We start from the raw sequence: 15,770 nt of genomic DNA, 5'->3' as shown, positions 1-15,770 counted from the left end.
CAACCCCATAGAAAATCTTTGGAGGGAGTTGAAAGTCTGTGTTGCCCAGCGACAGCCCCAAAACATCACTGCTCTAGAGGAGATCCGCATGGAGGAATGGGCCAAAATACCAGCAACAGTGTGTAAAAACCTTGTTAAGACTTACAGAAAACGTTTGACCTGTGTCATTGCCAACAAAGGGTATATAACAAAGTATTGAGAAACTTTTGTTTTTGACCAAATACTTATTTTCCACCATAATTTGCAAATAAATTCATTAAAAATCCTACAATGTGATTTTCTGGATTTCTTTTTCTTATTTTGTCTGTCATAGTTGACGTGTACCTATGATGAAAATTACAGGCCTCTCTCTATTTTTAAGTGGGAGAACTTGCACAATTGGTGGCTGACTAAATACTTTTTTCCCCACTGTATTTTCAAATAAACCAAATTAGCCTTATCAACACAGTAGGCCTAAATATTTCCTAACAATATTATAACTTAAATATACTTACTCCTCAATCAGATCAAGGACATCTTGTGAATTATTTTCATTGTCTCTAAGGAACCTATCTGGGGCAGACACTCAACATTTTTTGTGTGTACCATTCCTTTGCCATAGTTTTTCCTGTTAAAAAAACTAAACAAATGAATGTCTGTGTCGCCCGTGAGCTCTCAAATACCTTGCCAGTCTCTCACTCTATGAAATGTGATTTTCTGGAGAAAAAAATTCTCAATTTGTCTGTCATAGTTGACGTGTACATATGATGAAAATTACAGGCCTCTCTCATCTTTTTAAGTAGGAGAACTTGCACAATTGGTGGCTGACTAAATACTTTTTTTCCCCACTGTACATTTACATCATTTAGCAGACGCTCTTATCCAGAACGACTTACAAATTGGTGCACTCATCTTTTGATAGCCAGTGGGACAACCACCTTTTTTATATTTTTATGGGGGGTGGGGGAAGAAGGATTACTTTATACTATTCCAGGTATTCCTTAAAGAGGTAGGGTTTCAAGTGTCTCCGGAAGGTGGTCAGTGACTCCGTTGTCCTGGCGTCATGGGGGAGCTTGTTCCACCATTGGGGTGCCAATGAAGTGACTTTATTTAACTAATTATGTGACTTCTGAAGGTAATTGGTTGCACCAGATCTTATTTAGGGGCTTCATAGCAAAGGGGGTGAATACATATGCAAGCACCACTTTTCCGTTATTTATTTTTTAGAATGTTTTGAAACAAGTTATTTTTTTCATTTCACTTCACCAATTTGGACTATTTTGTGTATGTCCATTACATGAAATCCAAATAAAAATCCATTTAAATTGCAGGTTGTAATGCAACAAAATAGGAAAAACGCCAAGGGGGTGAATACTTTTGCAAGGCACTGTAACTGAACTAAATGACTATCGCCCCGTAGCACTCACTTCTGTCATCATGAAGTGCTTTGAGAGGCTAGTTAAGGATCATATCACCTCTACCTTACCTGTCACCCTAGACCCACTTCAATTTGCTTACCGCCCCAATAGATCCACAGACGATGCCATCGCACTGCACACTGCCCTATCCCATCTGGACAAGAGGAATACCTATGTAAGAATGCTGTTCATTGACTAGCTCAGCATTCAACACCATAGTACCCTCCAAGCTCATCATTAAGCTCATGGCCATGGGTCTGAACCCCGCCCTGTGCAACTGGGTCCTGGACTTCCTGACGGGCTGCCCCCAGGTGGTGAAGGTAGGAAACAACACCTCCACTTCGCTGATCCTCAACACTGGGGCCCCACAAGGGTGCGTGCTCATCCCCCTGCTGTACTCCCTGTTCACACGACTGCGTGGCCATGCACACCTCCAACTCAATCAAGTTTGCAGACGACACAACAGTAGTAGGCCTGATTACCAACAATGACGAGACAGCCTACAGAGAGGAGGTGAAGGCCCTGGGAGTGTGGTGCCAGGAAAATAACCTCTCCCTCAATGTCGACAAAACAAAGGAGCTGATCGTAGACTTCAGGAAACAGCAGAAGGAGCACGCCCATATCCACATCGACGGGACTGCTGTGGAGCAGGTGGAAAGCTTTAAGTTCCTCAGCGTACACATCACTGACGATCTGAAATGGTCCACCCACGCAGACAGTGTGTTGAAGAAGGCGCAACAGCGCCTCTTCAACCTCAGGAGGCTGAAGAAATTTGTCTTGGCGCCTAAAACCCTCACACATTTTTACAGATGCACAATTGAGAGCATCTTGTCGGGCTGTATCACCGCCTGGTACGGCAACTGCACCACCCGCAACCACAGGGCTCTCCAGAGGGTGGTGCGGTCTGCCCATCGCATCACCGGGGGCTACACTACATGCCCTCCAGGACACCTACAGCACCCGATGTCACAGGAAGGCCAAAAGATCATCAAGGACAACAACCATCCGAGCCACTGCCTGTTCACCCCGCTATCATCCAGAAGGCGAGGTCAGTATAGGTGCATCAAAGCTGGGACCGAGAGACTGAAAAACTGCTTCAATCTCAAGGCCATCAAACTGCTTTACTCATCTCATATGTATATACTGTATTCTATTCTACTGTATTTTAGTCTGCCACTCCGACATTGTTCGTCCTAATATTTATAATATTTATATATTCCTTAATTACATTCTTTTACTTTTAGATGGTGTGTATAGTGTGTATTGTTGTGAATTGTTAGAAATTACTGCACTGTCGGAGCTAGAAACACAAGCATTTCGCTACACCCGCAATAACATCTGCTAAACATCTGTATGTGACAAACACAATTTGATTTGAAGATGTTGAAACGTCCTTGTTGCTGGCATTGTTATTTTATGAGAGACATTTCATACTGTGCATTATGCTATATTATACACTCTTAAATTATTTTAGAATAATTTATACTACATTAGAATCTAAAGGGTTCTTCTGCTGTCCCCATGGGAGAACCCTTTGAAGAACCCTTTAGGGTTTCATGTAGAACCTTTTTCATATAGGGTTCTATCTGGAACCCAAAATGGTTCTTCAAATGGTTCTCACATGAGGACAGCCGAAGAACCCTTTTGGAATCCCTTTTTCTAAGAGTGTATCAATATGATATATTTTACAATGTGAGTATTTTACCACACACCATGCATTCATGTAATTGATCAATTGTAATGCTGCATACGATAGGGTTGAACATTATTAACTTTTTCCTATGTACAGTGCATTCGGAAAGTATTCAGACCCCTTGACTTTTTCCACATTTTGTTACAGTTGAAGTCAGAAGTTTACACACACATCTTAGCCAAATACATTTAAAATACCTGTCTTAGGTCAGTTAGGATCACCACTTTATTTTAAGAATGTCAAATTTCAGAGTAATAGTAGAGAGTGATTTATTTCAGCGTTTATTTCTTTCATCACATTCCCAGTGGGTCGGAAGTTTACATACACTCAATTAGTATTTGGTAGCATTGCCTTTAAATTGTTTAACTTGGGTCAAACGTTTCGGTAGCCTTCCACAAGCTTCCCACAATAAGTTGGGTGAGTTTTGGCCTATTCCTCCTGATAGAGCTGGTGTAACTGCGTCAGGTTTGTAGGCCTCCTTGCTCGCACACGCTTTTTCAGTTCTGCCCACAAATGTTCTATAGGATTGAGGTCAGGGCTTTGTGATGGCCACTCCAATACCTTGACTTTGTTGTCCTTAAGCCATTTTGCCACAACTTTGGAAGTATGCTTGGGATCATTGTCTATTTGGAAGACCCATTTGCGACCAAGCTTTAACTTCCTGACTGATGTCTTGAGATGTTGCTTCAATATAGCCACATAATTTTCCTTCCTCATGATGCCAACTATTTTGTGAAGTGCACCAGTCCCTCCTGCAGCAAAGCACCCCCACAGCATGATGCTGCCACCCCCGTGCTTCACGGTTGGGATGGTGTTCTTCGGCTTGCAAGCAACCCCCTTTTTCCTCCAAACGTAACGATGGTCATTATGGCCAAACAGTTCTATTTTTGTTTCATCAGACCAGAGGACATTTCTCCAAAAAGTACAATCTTTGTCCCCATGTGCAGTTGCAAACCGTAGTCTGGCATTTTTATGGCGGTTTTGGAGCAGTGGCTTCTTCCTTGCTGAGCGGCCTTTCAGGTTATGTCGATATAGGACTTGTTTTACTGTGGATATAGATACTTTTGTACCTGTTTTCTCCAGCATCTTCACAAGGTCCTTTGAGGCTGTTCTGGGATTGATTTGCACTTTTCGCACCAAAGTACGTTAATCTCTAGGAGACAGAACGCGTCTCCTTCCTGAGCGGTGTGATGGCTGCGTGGTCCCATGGTGTTTATACTTGCGTACTATTGTTTGTACAGATGAACGTGGTACCTTCGGGCGTTTGGAAATTGCTCCCAAGGATGAACCAGACTTGTGGAGGTCTACAATTTTTTTCTGAGGTCTTGGCTGATTTATTTTGATTTTCCCATGATGTCAAGCAAAGAGGCACTGAGTTTGGTATGGTATGCCTTGAAATACATCCACAGGTACACCTCCAATTGACTCAAATTATGTCAATTAGCCCATCAGAAGCTTCTAAAGCCATGACATCATTTTCTGTAATTCTCCAAGCTGTTTAAAGGCACAGTCAACTTAGTGTATTTAAACTTCTGACCCACTGGAATTGTGATACAGTGAAATAATGTGTCTGTAAACAATTGTTGGAAAAATGACTTGTGTCATGCACAAAGTAGATGTCCTAACCGACTTGCCAAAACTATAGTTTGTTAACAAGAAATTTGTGGAGTGGTTGAAAAACGAGTTTTAATGACTCCAACCTAAGTGTTTGTGAACTTCCGACTTCAACTGTACGTTAGAGCCTTATTCTAAAATAGATTTTTAAAAATAAAAAAATGTCATAAATCTACACATAATACCCCATAATTACAAAGCAAAAACAGGTTTTTAGAAATGTTTGCAAATTTATTACAAATATAAACCGGAAATATCCCATTTACATAGGTATTCAGACCCTTTACTCAGTACTTTGTTGAAGCACCTTTGGCAGCGATTACAGCCTCGAGTCTTCTTGGGTGTGACGCTACAAGCTTGGCACACCTGTATTTGAGGAGTTTCCCATTCTTCTCTGCAGATCCTCTCAGGCTCTGTCAGGTTGGATGGGGAGTGTCGCTTCACAGCTATTTTCAGGTCTCTCCAGAGATGTTCGATCGGGTTGAAGTCTGGGCTCTGGCTGGGCCACTCAAGGACATTCAGAGACTTGTCCTGAAGCCACTCCTGCTTTGTCTTGGCTGTGTGCTTAGGGTCGTTGTCCTGTTGGAAGGTGAACCTTTGCCCCAGTCTGAGGTCCTGAGCTCTCTGGAGCAGGTTTTCATCAACAATCTCTCTGTACTATGCTCCGATCATCTTTCCCTCGATCCTGACTAGTCTGCCAGTCCCTGCCACTGAAAAACATCCCCACAGCATGATGCTGCCACCCCCATGCTTCACCATAGGGATGGTGCCAGGTTTCCTCCAGACGTGACACTTGGCATTCAGGCCAAAGTGTTCAATCTTGGTTTCATCAGAACAGAGAATCTTGTATTGACCCACATTATGGCGTATTGTGTGTAGATTGAGGATTTTATTAATTTAATCAATTTTAGAGTAAGGCTGTAACGTAACAAAATGTGGTCTGAATACTTTCCGAATGCACTGTATTGACTATCTATTTTATCTTTGATGAAGATTTTTCCATTCTTGATTTGCAATTTCAATTCACTTCCTGAATTAATTGTTGGTTGTTTTCTCCCACGGAAATTGATAGAGTTTGAGGATACATTTCACTGTGTGTGAATGTTCTCTCCCATAAAAATGTATATGGCCGGTTTCTTGGACACAGAGTAAACTTAGTCCTGGGCAAAAAAACACTTTCAATGGAGATTCTCCATTGAGTAAGCTTTCTAGTCCAGGACTAGGATTAATCTGTGTCCGGGAAACTGGCCCATTGCGTTTGAGGATGGTTTTGACTGACTGTGTGTGGTTGTTCTCTCCCACAGAAATTCATAGAGTTTGAGGATGCGTTGGAGGGGGAGAAGAAGGACCTGCAGACTCATGTGGAGAGCCTGGAACTGCAGGGGAAACAACTGGAGCTCAAGACCAAGAACTACTCTGACCAGAGTGAGTATTAAGGTGTTTTCACACTTGGTCCCTTTCTGACAATATTTGTGAACTCAGTGCAGTTCGCTTAATTTTTTGCCCAGTGTGAACACTCCAAAGGAACTCAGACCCCTCAAAAGGGACCCTGAAGCGAACCGAACTCGAGAGGTGGTCTGTTCGGTTCACTTGAATTCCTCGGTCCAGTTCCCTTTTTTAGGGCAATGTGAACACAAAGCTACCCAGGTTCGCTTGTCATTATTCCCGCACCACATTCTAGAATACTGCAACACCGTGTCCCCTGCCATAACCCCTCACATTGGTGCCACAAAAGAGAGAAGATGATTATCTGCCGTTCCGCAGAAAAAAATGTGTGTTTTTAGTTCAGATTATATGTTTGCAATATGTGATCTATAAAGAAAGCTTCATAACCTGTTTATTCACTTGTGGGGTTTGAATAGTGTGAGAAGACAACAATATATTTGGTGAGAATCACAACATAGGGTACAAAATCAATTATAGCTCTTAAAGGGGCAGTAGCTGACATTGGGTGTACAATTTTCAATTACATCATTATTTAACCTGCAGTTATTGATGTGTTATTTATTCTGTTACCAATCATATTTACATGTTAATAGTATCTTCTGATTATAATTATTATGTCTCATCTTTTAACTAAATGCAATCTATTAGCTTCCAAAATATACTGTGACGTCACGAGAGGCTACACAGCTTTCAGCGGGATTGCTCAAGTAGTGCAAGGAGACAAGGTTCAAACAACACAAGGATTTTATTATAGGTCTTGGGAAATTAACGAAAATATAACAAAATTCTGTTCTCTTGTGGCTTTTTAAGGGTTAACAGTTCAGGGATGTCTCTTCCACATCCAAAATCATAATTCTCACTCGCTCAGATAACTTTTCCACAGCCTTACTGTAGTCCACGTTGCAGCTAGTGGCCAACCCAGCAAAAAAGTCCTTCCAAGTGTCTCTCCCGTATTTCCACAGGTGCATATATCCAAAGGTGAGTATTTCCCAAAGGTAAGTATCTCCAAATCCTTATATTCCTCATGGAAGTGGACGTGCAGCACTCTTGTCCTCCAGAGAGCCCAGGTTGGAGACTGTGTGTCTTCCCTTCCCAAACCTTCAGCTCATCAGCTCCTCATTTGTCTCAGCTGCGTGGGAAGATTGGCCATAGAGGGGTGGAGTTCCCGACCATACCAGCAGATGGAGCCATAGCTGTCTGGGTTTGCAGCCATCTCAGGGGGATGTAACGTCCCTCCAGGACACAGCCTCTCGTGACATCACACATCCCCCTCTCGGGACCGACGTCCTCGCTGGGGTAAAGGCAGCGAAGAAGGCATCACGCCGGGAGAGGGCGTCCGCATTGCCGTGGTGCTTGCCAGACTGCTCTCTCTTCAACTCCTCCAACTCTAGGACCAGGGACTCAGCCTCCTGTTGTCGCTCCTTGAGTTTCTTACTGAACGCATCAGCCTTGGTTTTAGCAGAGTTTAGCTTCTGTTGAGCAGCTTTCAGTTCCTTCTCTCTCTCTGCCTCCGCATTCTTCATCTTGTTCTCCAACACCTTGTACTTCTCCTCTGCCTTCTTCTGGACCTCCTTACTACTGCGCAGGGTCTCCTCACACTCCTCGATGGTCCTGCGCAGCCTCTCCAGCTCCTCCTGTTGCTTAGGAAGGAGCTCTGTTGGAGTTTAGCCTGGAGGATATCTAACTCTTCTGTCTTCATGTCTAACTGTTGCTTTAACAAACGATACCTCTCAGCGGTCCCCTTCAGACCAGACAGTTCTTTGTCCAGATTCTGTAGCTCCGTCTCTGTGTCGGTCTGGGCACCTGCCATCCCTATCAGAGCCCGGGCGGGAGTGAGTAATTCGGAGGATTGCACCGGAGCCTTCCCAGGATGAGTTTTGCCTCTCCGTTTCCGAGGTACTCGGGTTATCCTCTCCTGAGACTCTCTCCAGAGTGGGTAAAAGGCTGGGCAGTCTCGTCCAATTAGGACAGGGACGGGGAGGGAATCAACCACCCCCGCCGTCGTGTGTATGGTTCCCCGTGTGCTGGTCATTGTAAGTTCAGTAATGGGGTATTCTCTGGTGTCCCCATGGACACAGGAAACTGGGAGGACCTTCCCCGGGGTCAGACACGTTGGGCCCACCAAATCCTTACGCACCAGGGTGGCCCGGCTACCAGAATCCAGTAAGGCCTCCACATCATGGTGATTCACAGTTACCGGGCAGGTGGGGGGGTCGATCTGGGCCGCCATCTACGACTCCCAAGAGCGAGGCAAAACGGTGTGTGGGTGCTGAGCTGGAGGACTCCGCAGTGGGCATAGGTTCATCGGCTGGTTTCCCACACTGCCAGGAGATATGTCCCATCTCCCCACACCGGTAACACTGTCGAGTTTCCCCCTCCTGGTGTACTCTTCTTGGACCCGCCTGGTTTCTGGCTCCCCCTGGAGCCGGGATAAGTCCTGACGTGGCTGGGTTCGAGACCTTGGGGTCCTTTGGACGGGTTCTTCCCATTTGTGGTGGGGCCGCCCTCCTGGGGTCTTTTCGGAAGCATTCAGCATCTCCGCTGTGGCCTGGTACTTTTCCACAGCTTCCACGGTCAGATCAGCCGTGGTCAAGGCCTGTTGACTGATGAACCGTTTTGCCTCATAAGGCAGGGCGCGTAGGTAACGATCCACCACAACGGCCTCCACCACCGCCGCTGCTGTATTCCTCTGCGGATCCAGCCATTTCCTTGCGATTCGGACAAGTTCATGCATCTGCGCCCGAGGAGGTTGGTCTGGTTGGAAGGTCCAGCTGTGAAAGCGCTGGGCCATACCAAACTTTGTGAGTCCATATCTGCTGAGGATCTCAGACTTCAGGGCATCATAGTCAGTAACCTGGTCAGGGCCCAGGTCCCGGACAGCATTCAGCGATTCCCCGGTTAGAAAGGGGGCTAACAGACCAACCCACTGTTGCTTGGGCCAGGCTTCCCTAGTGGCCGTGGCCTCAAATGCATGCAGGTATGCCTCAATGTCATCGGTAGCTCCCATCTTAGATATAAAGTCACTTGCCTTTATTGGGCGGGTATTTTGGACAACCATCTGTCTCTGCAACTGCAATTCCTCTGCCTTCAGAAGGTTGGCTTTCTTTTGCTCCTCCAAGAGAGCCACGTTTGCTTGCATCTGGGCTTGCTGGCCAGCAACAAGGGCTTTCAATATGTCCTCCATTTCAGTCGGCGGGGAGCCTATGGCCAACTTGGAAAACTGGGTGATCAAACCTTCGGTATCCTCCTCTGACATGCACTATTAACGCTTGAGCGTGCCCGTATTCTCCACCATCTGTGACGTCACGAGAGGCTACACAGCTTTCAGCGGGATTGCTCAAGTAGTGCAAGGAGACAAGGTTCAAACAACACAAGGATTTTATTATAGGTCTTGGGAAATTAACGAAAATATAACAAAATTCTGTTCTCTTGTGGCTTTTTAAGGGTTAACAGTTCAGGGATGTCTCTTCCACATCCAAAATCATAATTCTCACTCGCTCAGATAACTTTTCCACAGCCTTACTGTAGTCCACGTTGCAGCTAGTGGCCAACCCAGCAAAAAGTCCTTCCAAGTGTCTCTCCCGTATTTCCACAGGTGCATATATCCAAAGGTGAGTATTTCCCAAAGGTAAGTATCTCCAAATCCTTATATTCCTCATGGAAGTGGACGTGCAGCACTCTTGTCCTCCAGAGAGCCCAGGTTGGAGACTGTGTGTCTTCCCTTCCCAAACCTTCAGCTCATCAGCTCCTCATTTGTCTCAGCTGCGTGGGAAGATTGGCCATAGAGGGGTGGAGTTCCCGACCATACCAGCAGATGGAGCCATAGCTGTCTGGGTTTGCAGCCATCTCAGGGGGATGTAACGTCCCTCCAGGACACAGCCTCTCGTGACATCACAATACGTATATATAAATAGCTGTATGATAAAGCGTTCTGATGGAATGGCTTGTCCTGCACCTTGTAAAAACCCAGAGTGCATTGAATGAATGTTGGAAAAAGATCTTGGTTCCTTTCTAAACATAGCAATGTGAATGCAAAGAAGACTCGGACCACAAAATAGGTGAATTGAACTGGCAAAAGAGTCCTCATTTGAAGTCAAGGGCAGTGTGAATACAAAGAGAACTGAGTTCTTTTGCTTTTTTTACCCCAGAGTTCACTAAAGAGGACTGAGATCGGTTCTTTTAAAGAGGACTATTTGTGAAAACACCCTTAGACTTAATAACTAGAACTACTCCGACTAGAGTGAGTATAAAATTATAATAACCAGAACTACTTCGATCAGATTGAGTATAGAACTATTAATAACTAGAACTACTCCGACCAGAGTGAGTATAGACTATTAATAACTAGAACTACTCCGACCAGAGTGCAGAGTGGTCCTCTGTAGCTCAATTGGTAGAGCATTGTGCTTGTAACGCCAGGTTAGTGGGTTCGATCCCCGGGACCACCCATACGTAAAAATGTATGCACACATGACTGTAAGTCGCTTTGGATAAAAGTGTCTGCTAAATGGCATATTATATTATTATATTATTATTATAATATCTACAACTACTCTGACCAGAGTGAGTATAGACTTAATAACTAGAAGTAACAATTTGATTTCGACAATGCCATTTGCCCACTACATGGGATAAACAGCTGCAGGTGATTGCACTGTATCTAACGGCATATACAGTGAGACAGATATGCCCAGCAGTGCGATGGATCAGACTTTGTTCACTTAAGACAACACATCGATTCTGCATGTGTTTTTCAGTTGCTCATCAGTCTTTAATAACTAGAACTACTCTGACCAGAGTGAGTAGTGCCGCAGTACTAAAACACTGTGTACTACTAAGAGCTAGAACTACTTCGACCAGAGTGAGTGTGTACTTCTCAAAACTAGCACACTGCAAGTGTGCACTAATTAGAACTAGCACAACTCAGAATTAGCACACTGTGAGTCTTCACTACTCAGAACTACCACACACACTGTGAGTCTGCATTACTCATAACTAGCACAATGTGACGGTGCACTATTGACAGCCAAGCACAAAGTGTATAGCCTAGCACACAGTGACTGTGCACTATTGTCTACCTACCATACATTGTGGAGGACTACACATCGCCTACTAGCACACAGTGGTTGTGAAGAGATGAGTCTTCAGTAAAGACTTAAAGGTCGAGACCGAGTCTGCGTCTCTCACATGGATAGGCAGACCATCAATCAAGGAGGAAACGGGCCTGCTACCATTTAGTGTTTCAAAGCAGACCAGCTTTAAATGGAGAGCACCATCACACTATCCACAGTCCAATATGGAGCCATGTCCAGCAAGTCCTGGACTAATAGGCACTTTCAATGGAGAATCTCATTTGAACAGGTTTGTTGTCCAAAATCAGTGTCCGGGAAACCAGCCCGAAGTGTCTAACCCACAGTGCTGTTGCAATGGGAGGCTGGTTGACTCTGATTCTGTTTATCTGGGTTTCAGTCACTCGTCTGGAGGAGCGTGAGTCAGACATGAAGAAGGAGTACAACGCTTTGCACCAGCGACACACAGAGGTAGGAACAGCCGTGTGTGTGTGCGTGTGCGTGCATGAGAGAGTTTAGTATCTGACTCCATACTAGCTGCTAGGGTTTGTACTTGATGTTGTTTGCCTGGTACAATAGAACCAAGTCAATGGAATTACATCCATCTTCCTCACTCATCCTCTCTCTTCCTGTCAGATGATTCAAACATACGTGGAGCATATTGAGAGGTCCAAGATGCAACAGGCAGGGAACAACAGCCAGTTAGAAGGGCCAGGCAGTGGACGGACGTGAGTGGCTGACTTTTTCAACATTTTCATCAGAAAACGTTGTTATCCCCCAGTGAGGAAATCCGTTGAGCAGCATACAGACAAAACAATACAGTTCATACAACAACATAGACATAAAATAATATAGATAGTTGTGACCTTTTTGGAAAGTGTGGGTGGGTGTGTGTGTGTGGGTGGGCGTGTGTGTGCAGGGGGAAGAGTATAAAAATGTATCCTGGCATAGCTTAGTAGTAGCAACTATGCTGAGTTAATGTTCTGTGCTTTGTTTTGTTTGGAATAAGTGTGCTAGGGTATAGTGTTCTGTGTTTAGTGTGCTGTATTTGTGTTGTGCTGTGTGTGTAATGCCTTCTGTTGTGCTGCTGTGTGTTAGCCCGTGTTAGATTGTGTTGTGACACGTGATGTAGTGGTAAAAAAAAGAGGTGGGTAAAAGCTGATCGCTGTTTGTGGTGAGTAAAGTTACGCTCCTTATACTTTCAAAACCTTTTTTCCGCAAAAGGTGGGTAAATGCTTGTGCAAAATAAAAGATGTCAGTAAACAACATTTATGTGTGTTTACCCTCCCCTACACCACTTGTTGTGACCTGTTGTACCATGGTTTGGCCTCACTCTAATCACCATATGTCTGTCTCGTCTCACTCTGTGCTCGTGCTGTTGCACAGTCAACGCCACGTGTGGAGGAAAAGGTAAATCACTACCCGCAAAACCTCTTTGCCCCCATCCCCCCCCCATCCCCCCCATCCCTGTCCCCTCAATCCCAATCTCTTACATTGTTTGTCAGTTTTGGTCCTGGGTATATGACCTGGGTTGAAATACTTGAAAAATAATGTAATTAAACTTACTCAGGGGTTTGAACCAGGCTCAGATACAGTATTTATTTCACTAGTGCTGAGCGATTAGTGATTTTTTTAGGTCGGTTGCTTTCGGTTCGATTACTTATTATAGTTTTTTTTTTTACATTAAATGCATTATGAAATAATGACATTAAAATTATTAGAGCTTTTTAATGGAAAAGCCAAAAATAGTGAACATTCAATTGCCAAAACATTGGAAATATTCTATTGCCTCTATAATAGAGAATTGCTATTAAATAATAAAATGTATCTCGTCAAACTTTCTCGTCATTGTGTTGTCTACTATCCTCTCTCTCATGCGGTGGCGTATACGGTCTGTGTGTAAAAGTTTATCAGAGCCTGAAAATAACAGGCGCAATGGATTATAGTCATTGTAATTAATTACCACGTTTCTGAGCTGAACTAGGTTGAATATTTGCTTAGTGAAAACTACAACTCCCTTCAGCCCAGCATACCATATAGTTATTGACTTAATTTCTCTCGTGAATGATTTGATTTCTCTCTAGAGAAACGGCGCGTTGGACTAACAAAAAAACAAAATGGAATTCAAGTAATTGAAACGACCTTTATACCCCCCCCCCAAAAAAAATAAAAAAAAATAAAAAAAATAATAATCGGTTAATCGCTCAGCACTATTTTTCAGGTATTTAAAAACCTAGGTCTGCTGGGTATACAGGCTTTTGCTCCAGCCCAGCACTAACACACCTAATTCAACTGATGGGGGGCTTGTTGATTAGTGGAATCAGGACTGCAGACCCTGTGGTTCCCAGGACTAGGACTGACGATCACTGCCCTGGCTCCATTGACCAACCAGCCTCTCCTTGGACTAGAAATTCCCCTGCCCCCAGTATGTCCCAATATGGAATGGCCCAGAGTTCATGCCTTTGTCCTTTACCTTCTCCTCTATCACCCACTGTTTATGGTCTGTCTGTCACGCAATTCGGTTCGGTTAGTTTTAGGCAGTCGTCCTGATGAGCCCTTCCAAGCTAGTTAGCTAGTTTATGCTTGTGGCTAGAAACTTCAGCGATAATTTGAAACTTGTCTGCCGAAGTCAAGACATGGGAGTGTATTCAGAATCATTATGTTTTTATCGGAGTAATTGTTCTTTATTTTTAATTTTGTATGTAGACATTAATGGCGTAGTTGTACATTTTCTGTGAAATTCACTACAATAAATGTGCTTTCGCTGTCACCCAGGCCTGATATTGGCTACACTAGCTAGCTACTTCCCACTCCTTACTGCGGGACAGCAGTGCTCGGCAAGCGGGAGAAAATGACACTGTGCCCCGTGTTCAATTCATTTATATTTATATTTTGTTATGTTTTAACAAACCTTTTTTATTTTTGTACTTATGTATTGTATTGTAATGACCCAGCTGGGTCATAAAGTAAAAGAGAGACAGGCACCAGGTGTACAGGCAGAACACAGGTTTATTCCTGAATGGGCTATTGTTCAGGCCACAGCCCACGCCGCTAAACCTCGAACATACACAAATATAACATGTCAAGTCAAGGGTCCCAAAACAGAAGAGAGAGAGATGAGACCGTAACCCCTACTTAAGCATTCCAAAACCCAGCGGGATTACCCATCATACCCCCCCAACCTTTCCATCTGTCCTGGCATATTTAACCCCTGCTAGCACCCATGAGAACGATAACACACCCACGAACACAGAACACAATACTGGGTCGTTACATAGCCCCCCCCTTTCTAAACCCTAGCCCCTAGGGTTACAAAACAAAATCCTTAAAACGACCCGGAGGTCGCATCAGTCTCTTGTGCCTGCCCTTGACTCTCACTGGTGGACCCCCAGAACACTCATCTGCCCCAATGTCATTTCCAGCGCCCTCCGAAGAGGCAGCCCCTGTTCCAGGCTCAGGTTGCGCTAGAGTCTCCTCGCTAGACTGTCCCCGTGGGCTCACATCAGAGTCCTCACTTCCATTCCCTACCGTTTTCCTCCCTCTGTAGGGCGCCAATCGGTCCCGGTGGACCACCACCTTCCTGCTCCGTGGGGGAACCTCCACCCGGTAAGTCACCTCCCCCACTCTCTCTATCACCAGGCACGGCCCCACCCAGGCACTGTCCAGCATTGGGCACCGCCCCTTCTTGCGCGTGGGGTTGTGAAGCCACACGCGTTCTCCCGCTCCAAAGTGCCTCCCCCTAGCGCGTGAGTCATAGTGGCGCTTTTGGCGCATTCCTGCGTTCTCGAGTTGCTCTCTTGCGAAGGTGTGAGCCGCTTCTAACCGGTTCTGCAGACGACGAACATAGTTCGGGCCAGGCAAAACCCCGTCGTCGTTATCAGGAGGGTGGCCAAACAACAGTTCGGCTGGGGTGCGCAACTCACGACCTAACATTAGTAGCGCTGGGGAGCACGCAGTCGATTCTTGAACAGCCGACCTACATGCCATAAGAATAAACGGTAAGTGGGTGTCCCAATCTCTCTGGTGTTTTGAGGTAACGATGGCCAGCTGCTGTGCTAATGTTCTGTTAAATCTTTCCACCAGCCCATCACTCTGGGGGTGAAGCGGAGTAGTGCGCGTCTTCTCCGCGCCTAACCGTCTACACAACTCTGAGAACACCCGTGACTCAAAGTTTCTCCCCTGGTCGCTGTGTATAGACTGTGGCACCCCAAACCGACTGATTATTCCCCCTACCAACGCATCAGCTACTGTTTCTGCCTCCTGGTCTGGGAGAGCGTAAGCCTCTGGCCACTTGGTGAAGTAGTCCATAGCAGTTAGAATCCACCTGTTACCGCTGTCTGTGGTTGGAAACGGTCCAACTATGTCTACCCCCAGTCTCTCCATGGGCTCCCCTACTGGGAATTGTTGTAGGAGGGCGTGTGACTGACCTGGAGGTCCTTTCTTAGCAGCACACTCGTCGCACTGCCTGCAAAAGTCCTCCACATCCCTCCTGTGCCTGGCCCAATAGAAGCCTTTATGCATGCGCTTTAACGTTTTGGAGACCCCAAAATG

At 45.2% G+C, this 15,770-nt stretch overlaps 1 protein-coding gene across 12 annotated transcripts in view; it reads left to right on the top strand.

Moving 5' to 3' along the window:
* The window catches only part of LOC121550276 (C-Jun-amino-terminal kinase-interacting protein 3-like), a 75,606-nt gene that overhangs the window by 19,972 nt on the left and 39,864 nt on the right, over positions 1 to 15,770 (top strand). For 8 of the 12 annotated variants that reach the window (XM_045210817.1, XM_045210825.1, XM_045210818.1 and 5 more), the window contains 4 exons: positions 6,009 to 6,129; positions 11,620 to 11,690; positions 11,856 to 11,947; positions 12,606 to 12,629. In XM_045210817.1, the coding sequence (XP_045066752.1) occupies positions 6,009 to 6,129; positions 11,620 to 11,690; positions 11,856 to 11,947; positions 12,606 to 12,629 (308 nt within the window). The remainder of the gene's footprint in view (positions 1 to 6,008; positions 6,130 to 11,619; positions 11,691 to 11,855; positions 11,948 to 12,605; positions 12,630 to 15,770) is intronic. The other 4 variants (XM_045210828.1, XM_041862465.2, XM_045210822.1 and 1 more) reach the window with 1 other exon arrangement.

This window comes from Coregonus clupeaformis, chromosome 35, assembly GCF_020615455.1.
Source record: "Coregonus clupeaformis isolate EN_2021a chromosome 35, ASM2061545v1, whole genome shotgun sequence".
Taxonomy (NCBI): domain Eukaryota; kingdom Metazoa; phylum Chordata; class Actinopteri; order Salmoniformes; family Salmonidae; genus Coregonus; species Coregonus clupeaformis.
Note: the sequence above shows the minus strand (reverse complement) of the source record. Positions and strands in the feature narration are given on the sequence as shown.